The 22,534-nt window shown below is 46.9% G+C and overlaps 1 protein-coding gene across 2 annotated transcripts in view; it reads left to right on the top strand.

Moving 5' to 3' along the window:
* Positions 1 to 20,331, top strand: part of TMCO4 (transmembrane and coiled-coil domains 4) — a 69,302-nt gene extending 48,971 nt beyond the window's left edge. For both annotated transcript variants that reach the window (XM_066606374.1, XM_066606373.1), the window contains exons 11-14: positions 6,260 to 6,344; positions 7,014 to 7,131; positions 9,676 to 9,793; positions 19,717 to 20,331. In XM_066606374.1, coding sequence (XP_066462471.1) covers positions 6,260 to 6,344; positions 7,014 to 7,131; positions 9,676 to 9,793; positions 19,717 to 20,130 — 735 coding nt within the window. In that variant the 3' untranslated portion in view covers positions 20,131 to 20,331. The remainder of the gene's footprint in view (positions 1 to 6,259; positions 6,345 to 7,013; positions 7,132 to 9,675; positions 9,794 to 19,716) is intronic.
* The last annotated feature ends 2,203 nt before the right edge of the window (positions 20,332 to 22,534 follow it).

Consider the following 22,534-nt stretch of genomic DNA (forward strand, 5'->3'; position numbering starts at 1 on the left):
CTCGTTCCCATGGAGCCGACTAATTTTCGCCCTCCGATGGCCAAATTAGCCGCGCTTGCGCAGTCCGGGTCTTCTGCAGTCTTCTATGGGGCCGCTCGTGCAGAATGCCGGCTCCGTGTAGCTCCGCCCCGTCACGTGCCGATTCCAGCCAATCAGGAGGCTGGAATCGGCAATGGACCGCACAGAAGCCCTGCGGTCCACGGAGACAGAGGATCCCGGCGGCCATCTTCAGCAGGTGAGTATGAAGACGCCGGACCGCCGGGATTCAGGTAAGCGCTGTGCGGGTTGTTTTTTTAACCCCTGCATCGGGGTTGTCTCGCGCCGAACGGGGGGGGGGGGGGGGTTAAAAAAAAACAAAAACCCGTTTCGGCGCGGGACAACCCCTTTAATGTAAATGGAGGCGTCTGACCCGCAGCCCATACGCTATTAACATGGCTTATGGGCTGCGGGTGCATGTGTCATCGCTAATCGACGGCGTTGGAAAATACAGACAAAGCAACAAAAAAAAATGAGTACTGCGAATGACCGCCTACAAGCCTCCGCGGTCATTCTGCAATACAGGTAAGTGCAGTACACAGGGTCACCAGCAGGTATCCGCTGTGGACTTCCCACCTGCGGACTCCGACCCATTCGTGTGAGTCCGGCCTTTGTCTTTCTGACTCTTCCCTCTGTGTTGTCTTGTAGTCTCCCCCTGCTTCATCTCTCTATTCCACTCCACATTTCTTTTGTCTCATCTTGTACTCCCTCCTCCTTTCACTCTCTGTCTGTCCATCTTTCTTTGTCTCTTCCTGATATTTCACTGTTCTCCCCTTTCTTTTCCTCTCTGTCTGCCCCAGTCTTTGTTTCTTGTTCTTTCACTATATCTCATTTTATAGCCCCCCCTTCTCTTTCTCTGCACCCCCCATATTTGTTTGTCTCGCGCTGACTTCTTCTTTATGTCTCATCTTATATTATATTCCCCTTAATTTCCCTCTCCCACGCCCGCCTTTGTCTTATTCTTCCTTGCTGTCTCTTTCATTGTCTCTCGTCTAAAGGACCGTTCTCACGGAAAATTCGCTCCAAGCCATCTTTTGAGCAAGAATTATTGGGTCTAAATTCATGGACATCGTGCAGTTTTCGTGCACAAGTCGTTCCTCGTACAATTCTAGTTTTCTTGAACTGAGCGATGAACTCTTATCAGTGGTTCAGGCTGTTATCACAGTCAGCAGTGCTGATGAGATTCTTACAGCCCATGTCCTGCTGTTAGTTCACAGCGTGACAGGAGCTGTAATCTTGGAGAACAATACAACTGTTTGCTTATGCAGAACAGCTGTATTGTTCGCTGAGTGATAGCAGCGGTGTCCCGCTCTGACTGCATAGCTCTTTAGTAGCAACTATTTAACTACTATAGACTATGCAAAGATGATCCCTCAAAACTGTCACTCAAACTGTCGTTTGAGCGACTTTTGAGCGATCATCTGTCAGTGTAAATGGGGTCTTACAGTCACCTCTTATGTTTACTCTCTCTCTTGCTGTTTATTTCATCATATCGTTTTGTATGGTCCATTTACACGGGACAAGCTGTCGGGAAAACGATGTCTAGCACTCGCCCCAGTGATACTCATTCCTGTGCTGTTACACAGAAACGTGTATCGCTGGCATCGCCCACAGCGCTGCTTGCATGGAGGTAGAGTGAGCCGGGGAGCGTTCTACCCCCGCCTGCCTCCATTCACAGTTAGCAGACGGTTGTTCAGAAGTGACCGACTGTTGATTACGCAGTTTTCTGCATGCAGACTGAACAGTTCTCGTTTAGTCGCTGCATGTATTTACACAGAACGATTATAGTTCAAATTCCTGTGGAAGCGCGAGAGTCTGAATGATAGTCATTCCGTGTAAAAGTGCCATTACAGTCTACCACTTACTTTATCTCTCTGCTGCTCCCTGTCTCTGCCCTATTCTTCCTTGCGGTCTCTTTCATCATGTCCTGTCTCATATCCCCCCACTTACTTCCTCTTTTTCCCTCTCTATGTGTTTTCTCTCTTGCTGTCTCTTTCATGTATCTTGTCTTGCAGTCCCCTCCCCAACTTTTGTGTTCTCTTTCTGTCTCTCATCATGTCCCGTCTTACATCCCCCTTACACTCTCTCCCGTCTTTGTCTGTCTCTCGCTGTCTCTTAAATCATGTTTCGTATTGCAGTCCCTCTTGCTTTTGCTGTCTCTTGCTTCCTCTTTATATCGCCCTTAATTTCTCTCCCCTCGTCTCTGTCTCTTCCATTGTGTCTCATCTTGCGGTCTCCCCTGACTTTTACTCTTGCTCTGTCTCTCTCTTGGATCGTGTCTCATCTTGCAGTCCTCTCTTGTTATGGCGTTGTCTCTCGCAGTCTTTTATCGTGTCCTGTCTCATACCTCCCCACATGCTGCTGTCTTCCTGTGTGGGGGTACTTGGATCCCTCGGTGCTCGTCCCCCTCCCTGCCAGCATGGTGCAGTATGGCTGGCTATATGCAGATACATGAAGGCGTGATGAATCACTGCGTGTGAAGGGGTGGGGGTCACACACCTGTGTTGGGGGCCGCTTCTCCGACGTCTTGCATGCGTGTAATTTCATTTCTTGACAGCTATCTCTGTAATGACCATATGCCCTCTTAGCTGAAAACTGGTAATTAAAATGCTGAGTGCGGATTAAATGCGGTGATGTGATGACGGGGGCTTCTGCAGAGCTGCAACTGGCACTTCTCTGCTGTTCTCGTGCGGACACTCGGTCGTCACAGCCGTATGGGTGATGATGAGCCTGTAGGCAGGGGTGATGGGGCACACAAGGGCCATAGAAAACTAGGAAATGATCATTATTGCCCCCAAGAGGTTTCCAGTTTTGTTCTGCAACTTTTTCAGCTTTGAGACGTCACCGTTTCAAACATCTCTGCTAGCTGTCAGTGAATGGGTGGGTGGGGGTATATATTTGAATCCGGTGTCTGAAAAATGACCTGACCTAATACTTACAGCTGAGGGTTTGTTACACTTGTATCAAGTCTAGACAATCTTCTGTGACTCCAGACTGATACACTGTTACCTGCACTGATACATTGTAACAAACTGTCAGGACAGGAGAGAGATTTATGTCGCTGATGTGTTTATCTCGTATAGGATTCTCTAGACTGAATACAATTGTAACAAACTCTCAGCTGTGAAACGTATGAGGCCAGAATGGGTTTTGAGACTGCGAACAACTTGCTTCTGCCATACCAACTGGGCCGCTGCAAAGTGAACGGAGCTGTCTGCTTCCATCTCTGTACACTGTGACAGCGACACGGAACAGCCGATGGGCAAGGATCCCGAACAATAGACCCCCCCAATGATTAACTATTAATGACCTATCCAGAGAATAGATCATCAACCCTTCAAAGCTTGACAACCTCTTTAACCCCTTGAGTGGCAGGTTTCCTACCTCCCTGTCGTGCCCACCAGGGCAGGTTTTTTAAAATGGTCTAATCATTGAATTTCAACTAGTTTTGCAGTTGCGTCTCAAGAGCCATAACTTTTTCATTTTTCCATTGACATGGCCATATAAGGGCTTGTTTTTTGCGGGACAAGTTGTGATTTTTTAAACAGGGGGGAGGAAAAAAAGAAATGGGGAAAAAAGAAAAAAAGGGGCCATGTCATTAAGGGGTTAAATAATGTATTAACTTCCTTCTCTGGGTCATTACGACGCACACGGATACCACATGTGTGATTGTATTTTTGATTTTTTACAAAGTAAAGGGAGACAAGTGTTTTTTTTTATTTTTTTAATAATTTTTTTACTTTATTTTTTAAATTTTTTTTAAATTTTTTTTTTGTCCCTTTAGGGGACTTCCACAGGGACCCATCAGGACCCCTGATCACATTCCGGGGGTCCGATGGTGACAGCCCTTTACATGCTGCAGTGACAACACTTTACATGCTGCAGTCACATAGACTGCAGCATGTAAAGGGTTAACACAGCAGAGATCGGAGGTTTTCTCTGATCTCTGCTGTAAGAGCTGGTACCTAGCTGTCCTCTGACAGCCAAGCACCAGCTCTCCCTGCCACAGAGACCATCGGCTGGCTTCTGACAAGCCGATGGTCTCTATGGCAACTTGTAAACAAAGCAGGACATTGACGACATGTCGGCAATATCTTCTGCTGGTTTTTCAAAGCCCTTGCACTGCTCTGTGTGGGTCTGTGCAGGCAGAGCACACTGTCACAGCTTGTGGGACTGTGCAGGCAGAGCACACTGTCACAGCTTGTGGCATTGTGCTCTGCAGCTCCCATAGTGATACATAGCCCGGAAATCTTCTGGGCTATGTTGCTATGAGCAGTGGAGCTCGTCCCCGGAAATTTTCCGGGCGTGCCACTCAAGGGGTTAAGGGGTTGTCCCATTAAAGACATCCATCCCTTATCCACAAGATGGGGTATAAATGTTTGATCACTTGGGTTCAAACACTTTCAATACTGAGACTGGCACACCCGAATGCCCCATGTAAACGGAGTGGCGATGCACATGCTTGACCGTCACTCCATGCACTTCTGTGGAATAAATGGAGATAGTCAAGTGCGTTGATCTCCACCTGTCCAATAGAAGTGAATGGAGCGGTGGTCACACATGTGCACCACCTCCCCATTAAAATAGGGCAGTTGGGTGTACAGCTCTCAGGGTTGCTGGTGGTCCCAACAGTTGGAAACCCAGTGATTAAATATTTATCCCCTATTTTATGACTAGAGGATAACTGTCTTTAATGGGAAAAAACCCTTAACCCCTTTGTGACCGCCGATATGCAATCCACAATCACTGAACAAATTGCTAGGAGCCTTTACACAGGCCAAAATATTGTTGATCGACTAGTTAGGCGGGTGTGTATTTGACAATTCGACCCCCTCCTCAATGCATGCTCATTGGTTGCTGAGTCCACTAAACGCACATAAACACTTTCGAGCGGTCTTTTGCTAGTGCAGCTGAACAGTCGGTGCGGCAGCTTCTCGTTCTTCTCGCCTGCAAGGACTTTGTTTTTTGTTTGAGCCCTGATTCATCTGTTATCAGAGGTAAGTGAGTGTTCTTCGAAGCAGCCGGGACCGTTCAGTCGACGATCACTCACACGTATGCATGTGGTTTTGGAAACGAATGAGCAAAAAGTGGCGGAACCAATAGGCGCCCGATGAACAAGCAAACATCCCCCTCCAAAGTTCGAAAGCCAACGATTACTTGTTTACACCAGACCACAATTAATCAACCAGCAACTCTTTAGGTGAGCTGAAACAAGGCGATTAGTGACTGAATTTCCACTCGTCACCCGGTTGGTGGCCGTGTTTACACAGGACAGTGTCACTCATTGCCTTTTTACATGAGACAACAGTTGACTAAACCTCTGCACGAGCGCTGACACCGCCGCTAAGTTCGCTAGCACTTGTGCAGAGTGTTTATACTGACAGACTTCACCGCTGGATCGCGGGTTTCTCGTTCAGCGCTTCACCTTCTATGTGATGCGCTGAGCATTTACATAGAACGACAAGCCAGCGATCCAGCGATGGTTTCGTGCTGACTGTTAGGCTGCATTCACACAAACGTTTATCGGCTCGGTTTTCACGCCGAGCCGATATACGTTGTCTCTCTCTGCAGGGGGGGGGGGGAGGATGGAAGAGCCAGGAGCAGGAACTGAGTTCCCGCCTCCTCTCTGCCTCCTCTATTTGCAATGGGGAGAGGCGGGACCGGGGCGGGGCTAATTCTCAAAACTTAGCCCCGCCCCGTCCCGCCTCCTCTCATTGCAAATAGTGCAGAGGGGCGGAGAAGAGGCAGAGAGGGGGCAGGAGCTCAGTTCCTGCTCCTGGCTCTTCCATCCTCCCCACCGCCCCCCGGTGAAGAGGAGGACGTATATCGGCTCGGCGTGAAAACCGAGCCGATATACGTTCGTGGGAATGCAGCCTTAGTTAGCAATAACCAATAGTGAATGAATAGGAAACGACTTTTTTGTATTCACACTGAACGATTATCGCTCAAATTAGTTCGTTTGAACAAACCTTTATTGATAATCGTCCTGTGTAAATGGCCCATTACATTCGCTCTATCCAGCTTCTATTCAGACGATAATTGTCCCATTTATGTTCAAAATATGTTTATTAATTTCCAGGTTTAACTTCACATACAAAAGGTAAAGTGTTTACATCAACAAAGCCGGCAAGTGGCTGCTTGACTTACAGATGAAACAAATCTTCAATGGTTTAATTGTCCCATTTAAAGCCACCCCTACAGTAACACTATTGTCCTATTTCAGGGGAGGCGCCCGGTCACACTTATAGGCTTCAGCCTTGGGGCCCGAGTCATATATTTCTGCCTGCAGGAGCTGGCACAGGAGGCAGGTAAGAACCGCAGTCGTCCTTGGCATGGTGTACAGAGCCATGCCGCTGCTGAGGGCATTACTGCGTATCACTCCCTGATCTCTGAAGGTCTGGAGTCGTCCCGTCCCTGGGAAAGCTGGGTAACAGTGCCTTTGGGTTCTGAACTTTCCTCATATCCTGATACATCTGCATTGACATATAACCAGCTCTGATGCCACTACATAACTATGTAGACTTGTCATTCAGGAGTTTAGCAGTGCTGAGTGGCAGTGCCTGTAGGTGCCATATTGGTTGTCACCAGCTCTTCCAGAAATATACCGTAACTATAACATGTCAAGCTTTAACCCTTTGCAATCCAATTTTGGATTCAGGGCTTCCTACCGGGCTTTCTCTTTCTGCCATTATACAATTGCGCCATCTGCTGGCTAGAACCAGTATTGCAGTATATGACATGCCGGAGAGGCGCTGACAACAAAGCAGACGGCAATATATAGTAAGAATACCCTGCTGGACATCTTCTGATATCAGAGCTGCACAGCCTTCAATCAGAATGTAGGAAGATGTCAGACAAGGGATTGGAAAGGGTTAATGCCAGTTTAATTAATCTTTGAGCCTTGGTTATGTGTTATATTATAATGCTATTGGTATAACCTATAGAGAAATGAATGCAAAAATTGCTCTTCCCTGCAGGCACTGAAGGGATCATTGAAGACGTAGTGCTACTTGGAGCCCCTGTAGAAGGCGACGCAAAAAAATGGAAGCCCCTCACATGCGTTGTAGCTGGCCGGATCATTAATGGATACTGCAGGTACACTGTATGCCATCAGCCCTCCCCTCAGATTGTAGCTATAGACATGTGTATATACAATGATCAGCAGCCTTCCTAATGTTGTGTGGCCCCTCTCTGAATTCCACGAGGCCTTTGAAGTGTCCTGTGGGATCAGCAGCACATCCTGTAAGTTGTTCAGTGCAGCCTCCATGGATCGGACTTGTTCCTTCCTATTGGATAAGATCTGGGATCTTCATCTCTCCGTCATGTTCCTGAAGGGCGGCCCGCTGCATTATCCTGCTGAAGATGCTGCCATTAGGGAATTCCACTGCCATGAAGGGAGACTTTGTCTGTACATTGTTAGGTAGGTGATAAGTGTCATATCCATTTAAATCCAGGACCCAAGTACCCAGCGATATTGTCCATCTTGCTGCCCCCGTATTCTTTCCATCCTGGTGCCATCTCTTTCCCAGGTAAGTGCCGCACCCGGCCATCCACATGATGTAACGTGATTTATCAGACCAGACACCTTCCATGGCTCCAGTTCTGATGGTCACGTGCCCATCGTATTCACTTTCACTCGTGGACAGGGGTCACATGGGCACTATGACCAGTCTGTTGCCCTGTACACAGCGAGCTGCGATGTCCTGTGTGATCTGACACCTTTCTATCCTCGCTAGCCGGAACGTTGTCAGTAATTTGTCCAACAGACGCTCTTCTGTGGGATCGTACCAGACCCATGGCCTGTCGCCGTACCACATACCGGGAACATCCCAGAAGACCGGCCGCTCTGGAGACACTCTGACCAGTCGTCTACACATCACAATTCATCTCTTGTCACGGTCACTCAGATCTGCACATTTCTCCATTTTTCCTGCTTCCGACAACTTCAATAAGTGACCGATCACTTCCTGCCTAATCTATCCCATTCTAATATATACACCACATAATCTATTCCCCCGACAGACGCCATTGTTACCGGATGCTCACCTGTCAGTGGGTTTATGTTCTGGCGGAGCGGAGTATATGAGTAGCACTATGTACAGGGATATATATGTGTATATCTGTAGTATATTTCTTCCCCTCATTTCTTTGTATACAGAAATGATTTATGCGATAAGTAATTACTGATTACAGAATAAACCCAAGAATAGATGTGAGAGCAGAGATTGTGTGGGAGGGCCGTGCCGCTGATATCATACATCCCCAGACTGATGCCGCTGATATCATACATCCCCAGACTGATGCCGGAGACAATCCCCCATCTATCTCCCCCCTCTAACCCAGAAATAAAGCTGGATCAGCATTTAATAAACATTTTCAATATCATTGCTTGCTATCAGTTAATGGAAACTGTCATGCTTGCACCCGGAGTTTAAAAGGCTGTCCTGATAGTAATACTAGTGATGGGTATATACAGGGTTAAGTCATCTGAAATGCTCATAATTCACGTCTAATGACACTCAGATACAGAAATTTGATATCAATTGAAGCAGAAACACAACATTTTTTATTTAGTAAAACTGTCTAACAGTACGGCGTTCTTGTTGCCCAAAGCGACCAATCACGGCACAGCTTTCACTTCTCAAGCTGAGGTAAAATGAATGCTGCGCTGTGATTGGCTGTTATGGACAACAAGGACCGTCTTATTGTTAGACAGTTTTGCTAAATGAGGCCCAAAAAGTTTTATTCTGCTGCAGTCGTCGCTAGAGGAATATGAGACATAATGGCGGTCAACGAAGACAGGAGAGCGTTTTGTGTCCTTAGCAGACTGGTAGATGTGAAGATTATTAGTCTGCAACATCATTTTCAATCAAAGTTTGCTGAAGATCTGCCCAGCGGGCGCGCAGTTTGTAAGCGGTGCTCCAATTTTAAGGAAAAGGTTGCATCTAGAAGAAAAAAATCAACTGGCCATCCACGATTAAGCGTGGAAACAGCGGAGTGCAACCATGCAAGTTTCACACAAAGTCAGGGCAAGCAAAAAATTGGACATCCTTCAGCTGACTGTGTGGAAGATTTTGCGCAAGTGCTTGCGATCTTAACCCTACTGATTGCAATTGTTACCGGCCCTGAAACCGGACAACAAGGCGCGGCGATTCTTTCTGCGAGAGTATGTAAACTGTAATATACAGCGATGGTGTCTTGGAGTCTACCTTCCCCTTCCCCATCATTGTCACTGTGAAGTCAGAAGAATAAGCTCAATAGGTGACTACAAATGGATGGATTGGCCGTGCCGGTGGTGACGATAGTGAACGTCTTTGGTCTCCACGTTCCCCAGGCCTTACCCCTTGTGATATATATTTTTTTCCTCTGGGGGAGTGTTAGAGTCTACATGCCCCCCTCACCACCCACCATCATCTGCGGCATCCCAGCAGCCACTGCACCCGTCAGTCATGATACACTATAACGTGGGAGGCATTAACTTAACCCCAGGCTCCATGTGTCTCTAGTGGCAAAGTGGGCCACACTGATCTATAGTATGAAATTAATCTGAACAGTTTAGACCTAAAAATAAGTGAAATAACAGTTACTTGGAGTTGAGGTCACCCTATAAGTGTTTATATGCTTTTTTTCTTGTGGCAGAGGTGACTGGCTGCTCAGCTTTGTCTATCGCAGCTCTTCAGTGAAGCTCAGTGTGGCCGGACTACAACCTGTTGACCTGGATGACCGCAGGATGGTTAATGTGGACCTGTCTTCTGTGGTAAGTGCCAGAGACTAATGAAATCTTTACAGTCGTTTGTTCAGTGACTACCTCATCCTCATCGTCTGTTGGAGTCTTATGGCCCTTTTACACGGGACGACAGTCGTCCTAAACGACTGCACGAGCGCTGACGTCACGGTTGGTGCTGGTGGAGAGCGTTTAGACAGGCAGATAACACCAGTGGATCGCGGGCTTCTCGCTGGATTGTCGTTCAGCGCTTCATAGTCTATGTGAAGCAGGGAGCATTTACACTCAGGGATAAGCCAGCGATGTTTTTTATGCTGACTTAAAGTCAGCGATAACGAGAAGTGAACAAATAGTGAACAATTTTTTTTGAAAATTTACACTGGATGATTATTCCTCAATTTGGTTTCTTGGAGCGATATTCGTCCCGTGTAAATGGCACTTTCTGTCTTATCACAGGTTCAGGCTACTTGCAGCTCTGCTTGTTCATATTGGCTGCTGTGTCGTCCCCCCATGAATGGAGTGGTACTCACACATGCGCACTGTTGCTTCATTCCATGGGACCACCGGAGATAGCCATGTTTAAGCATTCAGCTAATTCCGGCACTCCTATTGAAATGAATGGAGCTGGAGTGCACAAGTGAGACAGAGTGCATCAACTGCTCTGTTGATTCAAGGACGCACCGGACCCCACTGTCAGGATTGGTGGTCCTCCGGTGTGTCCTGATTCCCGACACCCCAACTAATCAGCTGTTTGAAGTAGTTGAAGCACTTCGGTGAACTCTGGGATCCTCTTCATTGGCCTGTTGCATCCATTGGTCACATGGCCTTTGTGCAAAGCACAAGGTTGCGACGCATCGTTACTACAAAAAGTTTGGCGCTATGCTCACTTGCACACTGTGGCCTCATCAAACTTTGGCGGGAGTACTAGAAATCAGATTCCCACTAATATGATATTGATGACTTTCCTGAAGAGAGGCGGTCAATATTTGAGCCCATACGACCCCTTTAACTATCTTCATAACATGATATTCTCTGACATTACTTGCATCATTTGTGTGCCTTCGATCTTCCATAATCTCTACTTCCCGGGGATCAGCTATAAGATCCATCCGCCATGTTTCTTGCTCTTCACTCACACTCTACTTCGTGTTACTTTTCTTAGAACTGAAGGAGCGGCTTTATTTCCAATCTTAGTCAAATGTAATTATTGCTAAATCCACTTTGCTTTCGCTCTCGTATGCGGAGATGTTAATAAGGTTCAGGATTAATCCAGCATAAGAGGCGAGCTCGCTCTTTTTACGAACTGCCTTTTCACAGCTCCTAATCCCCATAGAGGGCGAGTCGTGGGAGCGCACTGCCTTTATCGCTGTCCGTGCAGCCACTTCACTGTAGGCAATTATCCCCAGTACATTGTCAAATTAATAGATATTCCACCATTTCTTAGTTTTATTCTGCTCTGGATAAGTTTGCGTGACGACCAATATGGCTGCCAGCTTACTGGTCTCAATGCCTAAACTATAAGGCCTCATGTCTATGGGCAGATCAGATTCCGCATGTGGGAGCTTGCAGTGGAATCCAGCCCTGCCCGCGGCCGAGGACACTGCGGGTGTTCTGCTTACCTGTCCAGGTCTTCTATCTACTTCACTGTAAATGTGCGGAAGCACTGGCCAGTATGGCATCGCACATGTGCAGTGAAGTTCTTTTATTAAACTCCTGCTTTCCTGCAGAATCCTTGACCCATCTGCAATTCAATTGTGGATGGGCCACGGATCGGCCAGCTTCCATTGACTTCAATGGAAGCTGTCCGTGTGGGATCCGCACTGAAATGGAGAATGCTGCAATTTGTTTTCCAGACAAAAAGGTCCACAAATCAAATCCGCATGCTTCATTTCATTTGCCATAATGGAGGTTTGCCTGATCATAGAATCCTAGAATGGTAGAGTTGGAAGGGACCTCCAGGGTCATCGGGTCCGACCCCCTGCTCAATGCACTAAATCATCCCAGACAGATGTCTGTCCAACCTTTGTTTGAACACTTCCATTGAAGGAGAACTCACCACCTCCCATGGCAACCTGTTCTACTCATTGATCCCCCTCACTGTCTAATATCTAATCTGTGTCTCCTCCCTTTCAGTTTCATCCCATTGCTTCTACCCTTTCCTTGTGCAGATGAGAATAGGGCTGATCCCTCTGCACTGTGACAACCCTTCAGATATTTGTAGACCGCTATTAAGTCTCCTCTCAGCCTTCTCTTCTGCAAGCTACACATTCCCAGATCGTTTAACCGTTCCTCATAGGACATGATTTGCAGACCGCTCACCATCTTGGTAACTCTTCTCTGAACTTGCTCCAGTTTGTTTATGTCTTTTTTAAAGTGGGGTGCCCAGAACTGGACCCAGTATTCCAGATGAGGTCTGACTAAGGAAGAGTAGAGGGGGATAATGACCTCATGTGATCTAGACTCTATGCTTCTCTTAATACATCCCAGAATTGTGTTTGCCTTTTTGGCTGCTGCATCACATTGTTGGCTCATGTTCAGTCTACGATCTATTAGCATACCCAAGTCTTTTTCACATGTGCTGCTGCTTAGCCCAATTCCTCCCCTTCTGTATGTGCTTTTGTCATTTTCCTTGCCCAGATGTAGGACTTTGCATTTCTCCTTGTTAAATACCATTCTGTTAGTCGCCGACCACTGTTCAGGTTTTTCTCGATCTTTTTGATTGCTCTATTTCTCTTCCCTAGTGTTAGCTATCCCTCCTAGCTTCGTGTTGTCGGTAAACTTGATCAGATTCCCATCCATTCCCTCCTCCAGATCATTTCTAACAATGTTGGCCAACACTGGGCCTAGGACAGAGCCTTGTGGTCCCCACTTAATACATTCTACCACTTGGATGTGCGGCCATTTATGACCACTCTTTGAGTACGATCACTCAGCCAGTTGTGAATCCCCCTAACAGTTGCCTTGTCAATCCCAGATTTGGTCATTTTTTCGATACGTATGGTATGAGATACTTTGTCAAATACTTCACTAAAGTCAAGATCTACTATATCCACCGCATTTCACAGATCAACCCAGTCGGTGATTCTGCCATAGAAGGAAATTAGATTAGTCTGGCATGGCTTGTTTGATCCCAGCCATTGCAGCACGAGTGATCAGTAACAGCTTCTATGGTCGCGTGATCATCATGATATGAGTGTACATCAGGCAATCCATGACATAATGGTGCATCATGGTTTGTCAAGGGGTTTTTAAGCAGGACCTGTCATGGTGGTTGCATTGTTCTGCAGCTGCTGATTCTGTACACATTTTTCAGTTTTTCTTTCATGCTCAGCTTAGATGGGCTTTACTTAGGTCCGGCTCCTGGTGAAGTCAACTTGTCAGTCAAGTTCGATGTCATGCAGTGAGAGGGAGCCATGGGGACCACTCACGTGACACATTGATGGCGCCAGGAGCCAGACCTAAGAAGAGCCCGTCCGGGTGCACGGAGGTGAGTATAAAAAAAAAAGGGCGGTAGGGACAGCAAGGCTGTTGCAGCAGAGCTATGCCGGCCTCGCTGACATGAATACATCAGTGATACTCTTTTTAAGTAGGAAGATTTGCATTTCAATTGTCTGGGAAAGCTGAGTGACTGGATATATTGGTTGTCACCCAGCTTACCTAAGGAATAGATACAAGTAAGGGCCCAATTGTGGCACAGCCTATTGTCACAAATAGCAGGTCCATTCACACTCATCAGGTAGCTTTTATACCGCATATATGGGGATGAACATTCTCTAATATGAGCGTTTGTCCCAATATAGATAGCACTTGTTGGCAGCACACACCCCCCCCCCCCCCCCCGCGTATACATGGGAGATGTGCTGCTGGCGAGCGAGCATTTTGACTTCTATGGGAGTTACTGAAGCAGCTTAGCACATGGCGCTCAGCTATTTCCATCCTCCTGCAAATTCAGGGTGGCTGACGGCCATGAGGTTCCTAACTCAAGATAACCTGCACCCATCAGAGTTTTATGGTGTATCCCGTGGATCAGATGGGAAAACACCTATAAAAAATGGCTGCAAATAATTTTTTTGAACATTTTTTTTTAGAAGTAATTGCATTAGTCGCACTAGGAAATTCTTGATAAAATTGTCTTGCATAACTCAACCTCATTGTATTTGTGTCATCGTTAGCACACCGGCTGCGTACCCGATTGGATCTAATGCACGGATGTAGCAGAGCTGAGATTGTTTGGGGCTGCACTGTCCCACTTTACATGACACACCGGGCTCTGCTACATCTCCAGATATATTTATTGTGAGATCTCTCTGCTGCAGATGGTCACATATAAGATCTCAGTAACAAGTGGCCAGCCATCGCTGAGCGCTGACCCTGTGGGGCAGAGTATGGAACAGCAGTCTCCAATCTTTACACATCGTCCATCAGGAGGCATCGGCGTCGGTCTGGAGGGTGATGCCTGAGTGCGCACAGTGCCAGTTATCAGGCTGACAGTGAAGATTACAGGAAGTCTGCAGGCTTTGGACTCCAAGGGGTTTTTCCAGTTGCCACATTGATGGCCATACTACGAAACGTTATCAGAAGTTTAACCCTTTTCCTGCTTTTTTTTTGTTTTTCAAAAAGTCCTACATTTCTTCTTATTTTTCCGGTGACGTAGCTGTATGCGGGCTTGTTCATTGCGGAATTAGTTGAATTTTTTATTGGTACCATTTAATGTATTGGAAAACTTATATAAAATTATGGAAAATTGCCCCTCTTCATACATAAGGTGTCTCTTCCGAACGGTGGAACCATATTAGGACCATTTAAAAATCTAGTATGAAGTTCTTCCTGTCACGGCGGATGGCGGGGGTCCTTGTATACAGTGGGCTCGGGAGCTGACATCTATGCTATGACAGCTGGTATCTGGCTGCAACTACCAGGGATCAGAGAAGACTCTGATCCTGGCAGTTAACCCTTTAGGGGCCCTAATAAAATATAAATAGAAAGCGCCTCGTGTGGGACCGATATAGCACCAAATAGGGAGGTATCTTATTAAAACTGCTCATTCCTGCAGGGAATGAGATTGCAAGGCTACTTTCAGTTACCGTTGTATTGCAGTCTAGGTCCTTGTGAAGATTCCCTCAGGCTTGATATTGCTGTTTGCCTATTAAGCCCTGCCTGTGGCTGGGCTGAAAGGGCTTGTGTGATTAAAAGAAATGACAAAATTAATAGCTGGGTAAGTGATAAAATAAAAAAAGACAGCATACCCACCTTTCTTTGGCTCCCCGGGACCCCGCTGAACAGCTCTTGCTGCTCAGTCCTCGTTCCTTGACTTCCCTGACTACTGTCCCGAACCCCTGGTATCATGGATCCCAGGATGTGAGCACTGATGCCAGGAGTTTAGACGGTGACGCTGCAGCCTCTGATTGACCACAACAATTAACTGACTCCCCGTGGTCTTCTGTGCCAAGGAATGGGAGGGCAGCGTGAGCCGCTCAGATGGGTCCTGGGGGACTGAAGGCAGGTGAATGTGTTGTCTTTTTTTTATTTTGTTACCTGCCTGGTCGTTAAATTTTTCCTTTAATCACAAAACTCCTATAATACAATGTCTGTAAATGTATAATACTGCAATACATGAAATGAGACTGTTGCTTCAAATCCTCCTCTATGGGAAATTTAAAAAAAAAGGTAAAAATAATTAAAATGAAGATTTTCTAATTATTGGTCGATTTAAAAAGTAAAAAAAAAAAACTTTACAATTTTCCACATCAAAATAAATGAAGTTGGTATTGCTGCTGCAGTAAGAATCCAGCTTACAGAAAGATGACGTTATTTAACCCTAAATGCTGTCAGAAATTTTAAAACAAAAACAAAAACCTAACAACAGAATCGTGTTGTTTTTAATTACCCTTGCTCCAAAAAGTATTGAATCAAAGATAATCAAAAAGTTTTACATATCCCAGTATGGTAGCAATGAAAACTACAGCAAAAACCGAGCTGTCACACAACGCCACGAACGGGAGAATAAAGTTATGAGGGTCGGGAAGCATTTTTTTAAGCCGTGCAACATGAAAAAAACTGTATAAGGCTGGATTTAGATGAACGTATATCGGCTCGGTTTTCACACCCAGCCGATATACGTTGTCTCTCTCTGTAGCGAGGGAGGCTGGAAGAGCCGGGAGCCGTGCACTGAGCTCCCGCCCCCTCTCCGCCCCTCTGCACTATTTGCAATGGGGAAAAGTGGGGTGGGGCTAACTCAGCACTTAGCCCCGCCCTGTCCCACCTCCTTTCATTGCAAATAGTGCAGAGGGGCGGAGAGGAGGCAAAGAGGGGGCGGGAGCTCAGTTCCTGCTCCTGGCTCTTCTATCCCCCCGCAGATGAGGACGACGTATATCGGCTCGGCGTGAAAACGGAGCCGATATACGGTCGTCTGAATCCACCCTTAATGTGGTATCCTTGTAATGGCGCTGACCTGCAGAATAAAGACAACATGTCATTTTTGTCACACTTTAAGCTTCCTCCAAAAATGCCAAATTGCATTTCTTTTTGAACAACTCGCCCCACATAGAAACTTTTAAAAGTTTTCCAATAAATGATATGTTACTTTACATGCGACCATTGAAAACTTGTCCTGCACATACGAGCCCTCGTGTAGCTCTGTTACTGGGAGAGTAAAGGAAAAAGTTAGGAAAAAATTAAAATGTTGAAAACAAACAAATAATGGCTTAATATGCCCCCCTCCCCTTCAATAGTGTTCGCTCCCAGCTGTCAGCTCCCAGATATTTCCCGTCTCCTTCCATCATCAGTACTTGAGCGGCATCACACAGAGGACCCCGGAGGTATGAGTGATGTACCTTGTCAGTCTTGTCTCCGTTCCTCAGTACTAATTTGCGCTTCCCCCGGGACTTGCTGATATATATAGTGTGCGGTCGTCTCTGCGCAGGTTATCCAGCGGGATATATAGGCGGCCTGACACCTGAGTATTGACCCTCGGAGGGACCAGCACCGGGCGTACGGCACACGGTTTGTACTAAGGGCTCATTCACAGGGGCATGTTCAGTTTCGATCCATGAAATACGCAGCGTTTTCATGGACCGTAGCTGTGCACATGCCCTGCGTATTGTGTTTTTTTGCGCACTTATTCATTGGGTTTTTCATGTACGGAAAAAAACCCAAAACCACCAGAAGGCCCCATTGATTTCATATGTAAATGTGCAGTAAATCCCCGTGTATCCTGCGCATTCACTGCGTATTTACCTCATCCCATTGACTTTTATGGAGAATTTTGGTCGGTAATGCTGACAAAAATGGCGCATGCTGCGATTTTTATTTCTTAATTTTTTTTTTCACATATGTAAATAACGAAGGTCTGAATACTCCAATACAAATCAATGGTTTCAGATTTCAGTTCTCTGTCTTACATGCAAAAAAATATGTGCATAAAAAAGAGCGAATACGTGAATAAGGCCTTAATCTATGCAAGAACCATCAGGTTATCGATGGCGCAGTATTAGCAGCCCTCCTACCTGGTGCTTCTGTAGAACTACAAATCCCAGCCATCCATAACTTATGCAAGATCCTACTGTCCAGGATATGCCTTCTTTATTGATAACACATTGTGGAACTACAAGTCTCAGCCACCCTGGTGTATTCCATGTGCTCTAGAGCCTCTTTCACCTGTAGCTCCTTTATAAACCTGCCAGCTCTTGTAGGACCACAAGTTCCAGCTACCTCTTTATTATTTCATATTTTCTAGCACATTTGACTCCAGCCATTGCAAAACTACAACTCCCAGCATGCCCTGACAGTGCACACCTTAACCTTTCCTTTTAGTATATGCTTTACTGACAACTTGTTATGTCACAGCACCTGTGAAACTACAAGTCCCAGCCACCCTTACCTTATTCCTGATACTCTAGAGCAGTGGCCTCCAACATGTTAAGTGAGGCTACAACTCCCATAAATCAGGGATGCTGGGGGTTGTAGTCTCACCGCATTTGGAGAAGCACAGGTTGGACTCCTTGCCCACGTATAGGTACTGGCCGGCTGCTGTGGAACTGTAAGTCTCAGCCATCCTCAGCTGATTCTATGTACTCTACAACCTCCTCCTCAGTGCAGACCAACTCTTTCTTTCTGTCCCACGTAGAACTACAAGTCCCATCAATGCTGCTTTCTTAACTGATAGTTTGCAGCATTCCTTTAGTATTGAGTTTTCTCCTCGGTATGTTTCTGCTCTGTGCCTTTGTCATTAGCGGTAAGCTCAGACGTTCGCAGCAGTTAATTAGCGAGCCGCCCCCACTTGGCAGAAACTAATAACACCTGAAGATTAAGAGCCGACCCGCTGTCCTTTTCATGGTCCCTCAGGAGGTGGAGGAGATCCCAGCGGGTCTTCAGGTCAGGAGTTTGGGGGAGACGGGCAGAGAGCAGCAGCGCCGTACAATGTCGCAGCGCCGTCCCTCATAATTATCCACAGCGGACAATTCGGCGCCTTTTGTTTTCTGCTTTAAGATCTTAATTCTCTTCTCTGATTTTTGCACTTGGACTGCTTTGCATTCTTGAGTCCTCAGCTTCATCCGTCATTAACTTACAGCCGCACCGCAGTGGAAAACAGTAGACTATGTCCTGCCCTTTGCTGAATGATCCTCAGTCTTAAAGAGGTCACACCAGAATATCCAGTCACCCCATTTTAGGATAGGGTATAACTTGCTGATCGGCGGGGGTCTCAATGCTGCGATCCCCATCGACCTTAAGAACGGGACTACCTTGCCCCGTTCTCCTATCACTTGCTTCTCCACGTGCGTGGTGAGCGCTCCATTCATTTCAGTGGAAGTACCTGATTGGCTGCCGCTCGGCTATCTTGTCAGTCCCATTGAAAGTGAATGGAGCGCTAGTGCGCTTGCGTGACCAACGTTTGATTTAGGGGGTGCAGTAACCCCGCAGTGCGGAGGACCATGACACGGGACCCCCGTTCTCAAGATTGGCTACAATCTCAGCATTGAGACCCTCCACCAATCAGCAAGTTATCCCCTATCCTGTAAATAGAGGAGAACGTGAAATTCTGGTAAACCCCTTTAAAGGACATTTGCACCATTTAGGATGTTAATCAGCTTTCTTACCTCCTGGGGTATCGCTGATGACCTCTATGGATGCTGTGACAGCAGCCATATTGCCAGTCACTCAGCTTTCCTGGGAACAGATACACCGCCTCATAGAAAAAATGCCGCACCATGAAGAAATGTTCGAAAGGAGATGAAACTCGGCACATGACTATGGTGGCAGTGAGAGAGGCGGTCTTCACAATGGATGGCCCAACAACATACGTGCGTCAGCAAGCAATGCGAAACTGTCGTCATCGATACCAGTATCCGGATCTGTTATGCCGCATAACGACACAAAAACCAATCAGCTGTACGTAGCCCCATGGTGAAAGCTGTAGAAACCTCGTCCGTATGATGAAGTGGCTCTTGTCCGTGTTTTAAAGGCATCTTCACTCCTTAGGCTGCGTTCCCATAGGACAGAAATCTCATAGAGAGGAAAGAGTCCGCAGTGGAAACGGCGATACAGTTGACATGCTTTGAATTCTGCGCTGCACGTCGGTTTCTGTACGGACTGGCCGCAGCGTGTGGACGAGATTTTTGCTAATCTCATCCACTTTGCCGCTTCGGCTCAGGCTTTAAAATGCATGTGGAATCTCTGTGCGACAATTCTGCCCCGTGTGATCCCAGCCTTAAGCTTTATAGCAAGTTTTTGTGAGTGTAACATTGCTAGAGTCAGCCTCACAGACTGGCTTTCCCTTTTTTTTCACTCTCCCTGATCGCGATTGGCCTGAAACGGCATAAATGTAGAAAAAATTGCGCAATGCTGTGCCAAAACCTTCATGGCGTCGTATTTTCTTGGTGACTCCATGACGGTTCAGTCAGTTTGTACGTATATCGGCCTCACCGCACGTTACTGATGTCCACGTCTTTTCCCCGCAGGTAAATGGACACCTGGACTACATGAAGCAGATGGACACAATACTGAAGGCCGTGGGCATTAAGACGAAGGAGTGCCGCCTGGAAGAGCACAATGGACTTCTCCACCCGCTTGCGGGACTCCTCGCTCCGACTCAGAGCAACGATGCAGGAGAAGAAACGCGCAGCGAGGAGGAAGTTTCACCATGGGACTGGGAACCGGTTACAACTGCAATCACTTCCACGGACTTGCCCCATTCCCCCTGCGCCCGGTGTAGTACCGCACAGGCGGAGGAATCGTTCTGTAAGGACTGCGCTAACAATAACACTGCGACAAAAGATCAGGAGCCGAGCAGCACAGAAACAGACACTGACAGTCCTCACCCGCTTAAAGAGACAGAACACGACCCGGGGATCGGCTGCAGTTCTGTAGGGTGACCCAGACTCGGTGTCCTAGAGACTGTGATGTACGGAGACCGTCCATGGCTACAGATCGGTCCTTACAAGATGCACTGCATCCTCCCAGAGGTACAAAGTTAGGTGCAGTTCGCTGTACTGAGGTGTTAGCGTCGCTGCCTGATAGTAACGGGGACACACGATCTACTGCCATTAAAAAGAGCAAGAAAACTGCATCCGTAATATGTTATATGTGAAGCTTTATAATGCTGTCCTTGTTCTATGCCGGGAGTTACACAAACGCTACCGAACAATGAGATACACTGTTTCCGTAACCCGAGAGCTGTGGAAATGGCGTTCGCTATGTTTTTGTAACTCCCATTGACTTCTATAGAAATTAGGTAAACAGCTTAGCAAAGCCCACAAGGCAGTGGGGACCAGGACTGGTAATCCTGCAGTACCCGCACTATTACCAGTCCTGCATTACCAGGACCTGCATCTTTAATGCCTTCATTTCCTGTGGCCTCAGATGAGAATACCCATTTAAATGGGTTCTCTGAGATCCAGATTTGGTATTAAAGGGGTATTCTGGGCATTTAACCCCTTTTTAGTACTGATCACTAATCCACAGGATAGCTTATCCACCACTCAGGATACCCGGGGATCACCTAATCTCATCCCAAACACTCATTGCGCTTCTGTCTCCCGATGGAGAAGGAGCCGTCAACATCTGACCCACTGCACTAAGCGCGGGGCTGAGATCAAGTGATTGTGGGGGTCCAGAGCAGCGATCACCCGACAATGAACGACTGATTACCTATTCTGAGGATAGGTAATCAGTACTAAAATGGGTTAAATGCCCGGAATACCCTTTTAATATAACTATGACAGTGAGTAGTAACAGCTTTTTGTAACATACTTGCCATACTAAGTATGTCCCCATCCACCGATCTACCAGATGGTCACGTGTCCCGATTGTCAAGAATACCGACCGTCTGCTGACGTCACATACACAATCCGGGAGCCCTCGCGGCTTGGGATGTACGTCAGCAGCTGTCTCTTTGGCCGTGAACCACGCAGACTCCTAAGAAGACTATCAGCACGTTTGCAGGGATGTAGCTGCTGATGTATACCCCAGGCCACCAAGGGCTCCTGAATTGTGTATGTGACGTCAGAACAACCCGGACATGTGACCATCTGGCAGATTGGTGGGCGCGGGCATATAGTAAGTAGATTACAAAACTGTTATAGGTCATTGTAAGGGAGCGTTCACATGTGACCGACATCAAACTCCACAGCATATAGTATGAATCCTGAAGTGGAGTGTGACATGGATCCTCAGGAGACTTCACACCTTCAATTAACAGGATGGAGCCTGCTGCAGAAAAATGCACCCCAAATCTGTTACATATGAACATACCCCAATGGTTAATAATAAATCTGAGTCTCAAACAAGTCCTTAAAGGGGTTGTCCAGCTGTAAACTATTGATGGCCTACCATTGCCATAGGCCAATAATAGTAGGTCAGTGGGGGTCTGCTGCCTGGGATATTCACTGACCAGCAGTTTGTCAGGCCGATGCGCTCATGCACTGATTTCTGCAGGAAGCAGATGGCTTCATTCTTACAATTGTGGCTTGGCGTGGTATTACACATAGTGACTTCAATGGGAACTTGGCCTGTAATACCAAGCCTGTCCACTACAGTTGGAATGGAGCTGCCTGCTTCTATCAGAAATCAGCTTGGTACAAAAGCAGACTGGCCCGGCTAACAGCAGGGGTTCTTGGTGGTAGAACTCCACTGATATACGATTTATGGCTTATTCTGTGGATAGGACTTCCATAGTATACAACTAGACAACCCCCCTTTAATGTAAACCCAGCCGGGAATGCACGTAACTGGCATCCTGGTAAACACGACTGCGCTCTAATTCTGTGCCATTTGTGGGGTGTTTCTTCCGGATCTGTATATTTTCGTAAACTAAAGACCTTTACAAGCAGAATAGAATCGGAGTGCTGCGGCCGCCTCGTTTGTATCTGCATCGGAGCCTCCAGCGCTGATCTGTCCCAAGATCCTGGACGAAGCAGAGCGGCGCACTCTCGGAGGACACGACGGAAGCCGGACGTACCCCGTTATACCTGGTGGAGTTGGGCACCATTCTTTTTTGTCATATGATTGATCTGTTTTTCTGCTCCCTTGACAGAACAGGAGAATGGAAATCCCAACACTGGTGTGAACAGGACTGTATCATGCAGTTTAATCCCTCTTTCCCCTCTCAAGAGTCTCCCCCAATCCATCACATGTTCTTGCACGGTACACTCGGGGCGCTCATTGGCCCTTTTCTCGGCTTTGTGATTGGGGCACACAGGGAAGACATCGGGTACAGCTCATGACGCTAGGAGGTGGACACCAAGCAAAAGAAGGGTTGACTTCTACCAGAAGACATTC

The sequence above is a fragment of the Eleutherodactylus coqui genome, chromosome 6, assembly GCF_035609145.1.
Source record: "Eleutherodactylus coqui strain aEleCoq1 chromosome 6, aEleCoq1.hap1, whole genome shotgun sequence".
Classification (NCBI taxonomy): Eukaryota; Metazoa; Chordata; class Amphibia; order Anura; family Eleutherodactylidae; genus Eleutherodactylus; species Eleutherodactylus coqui.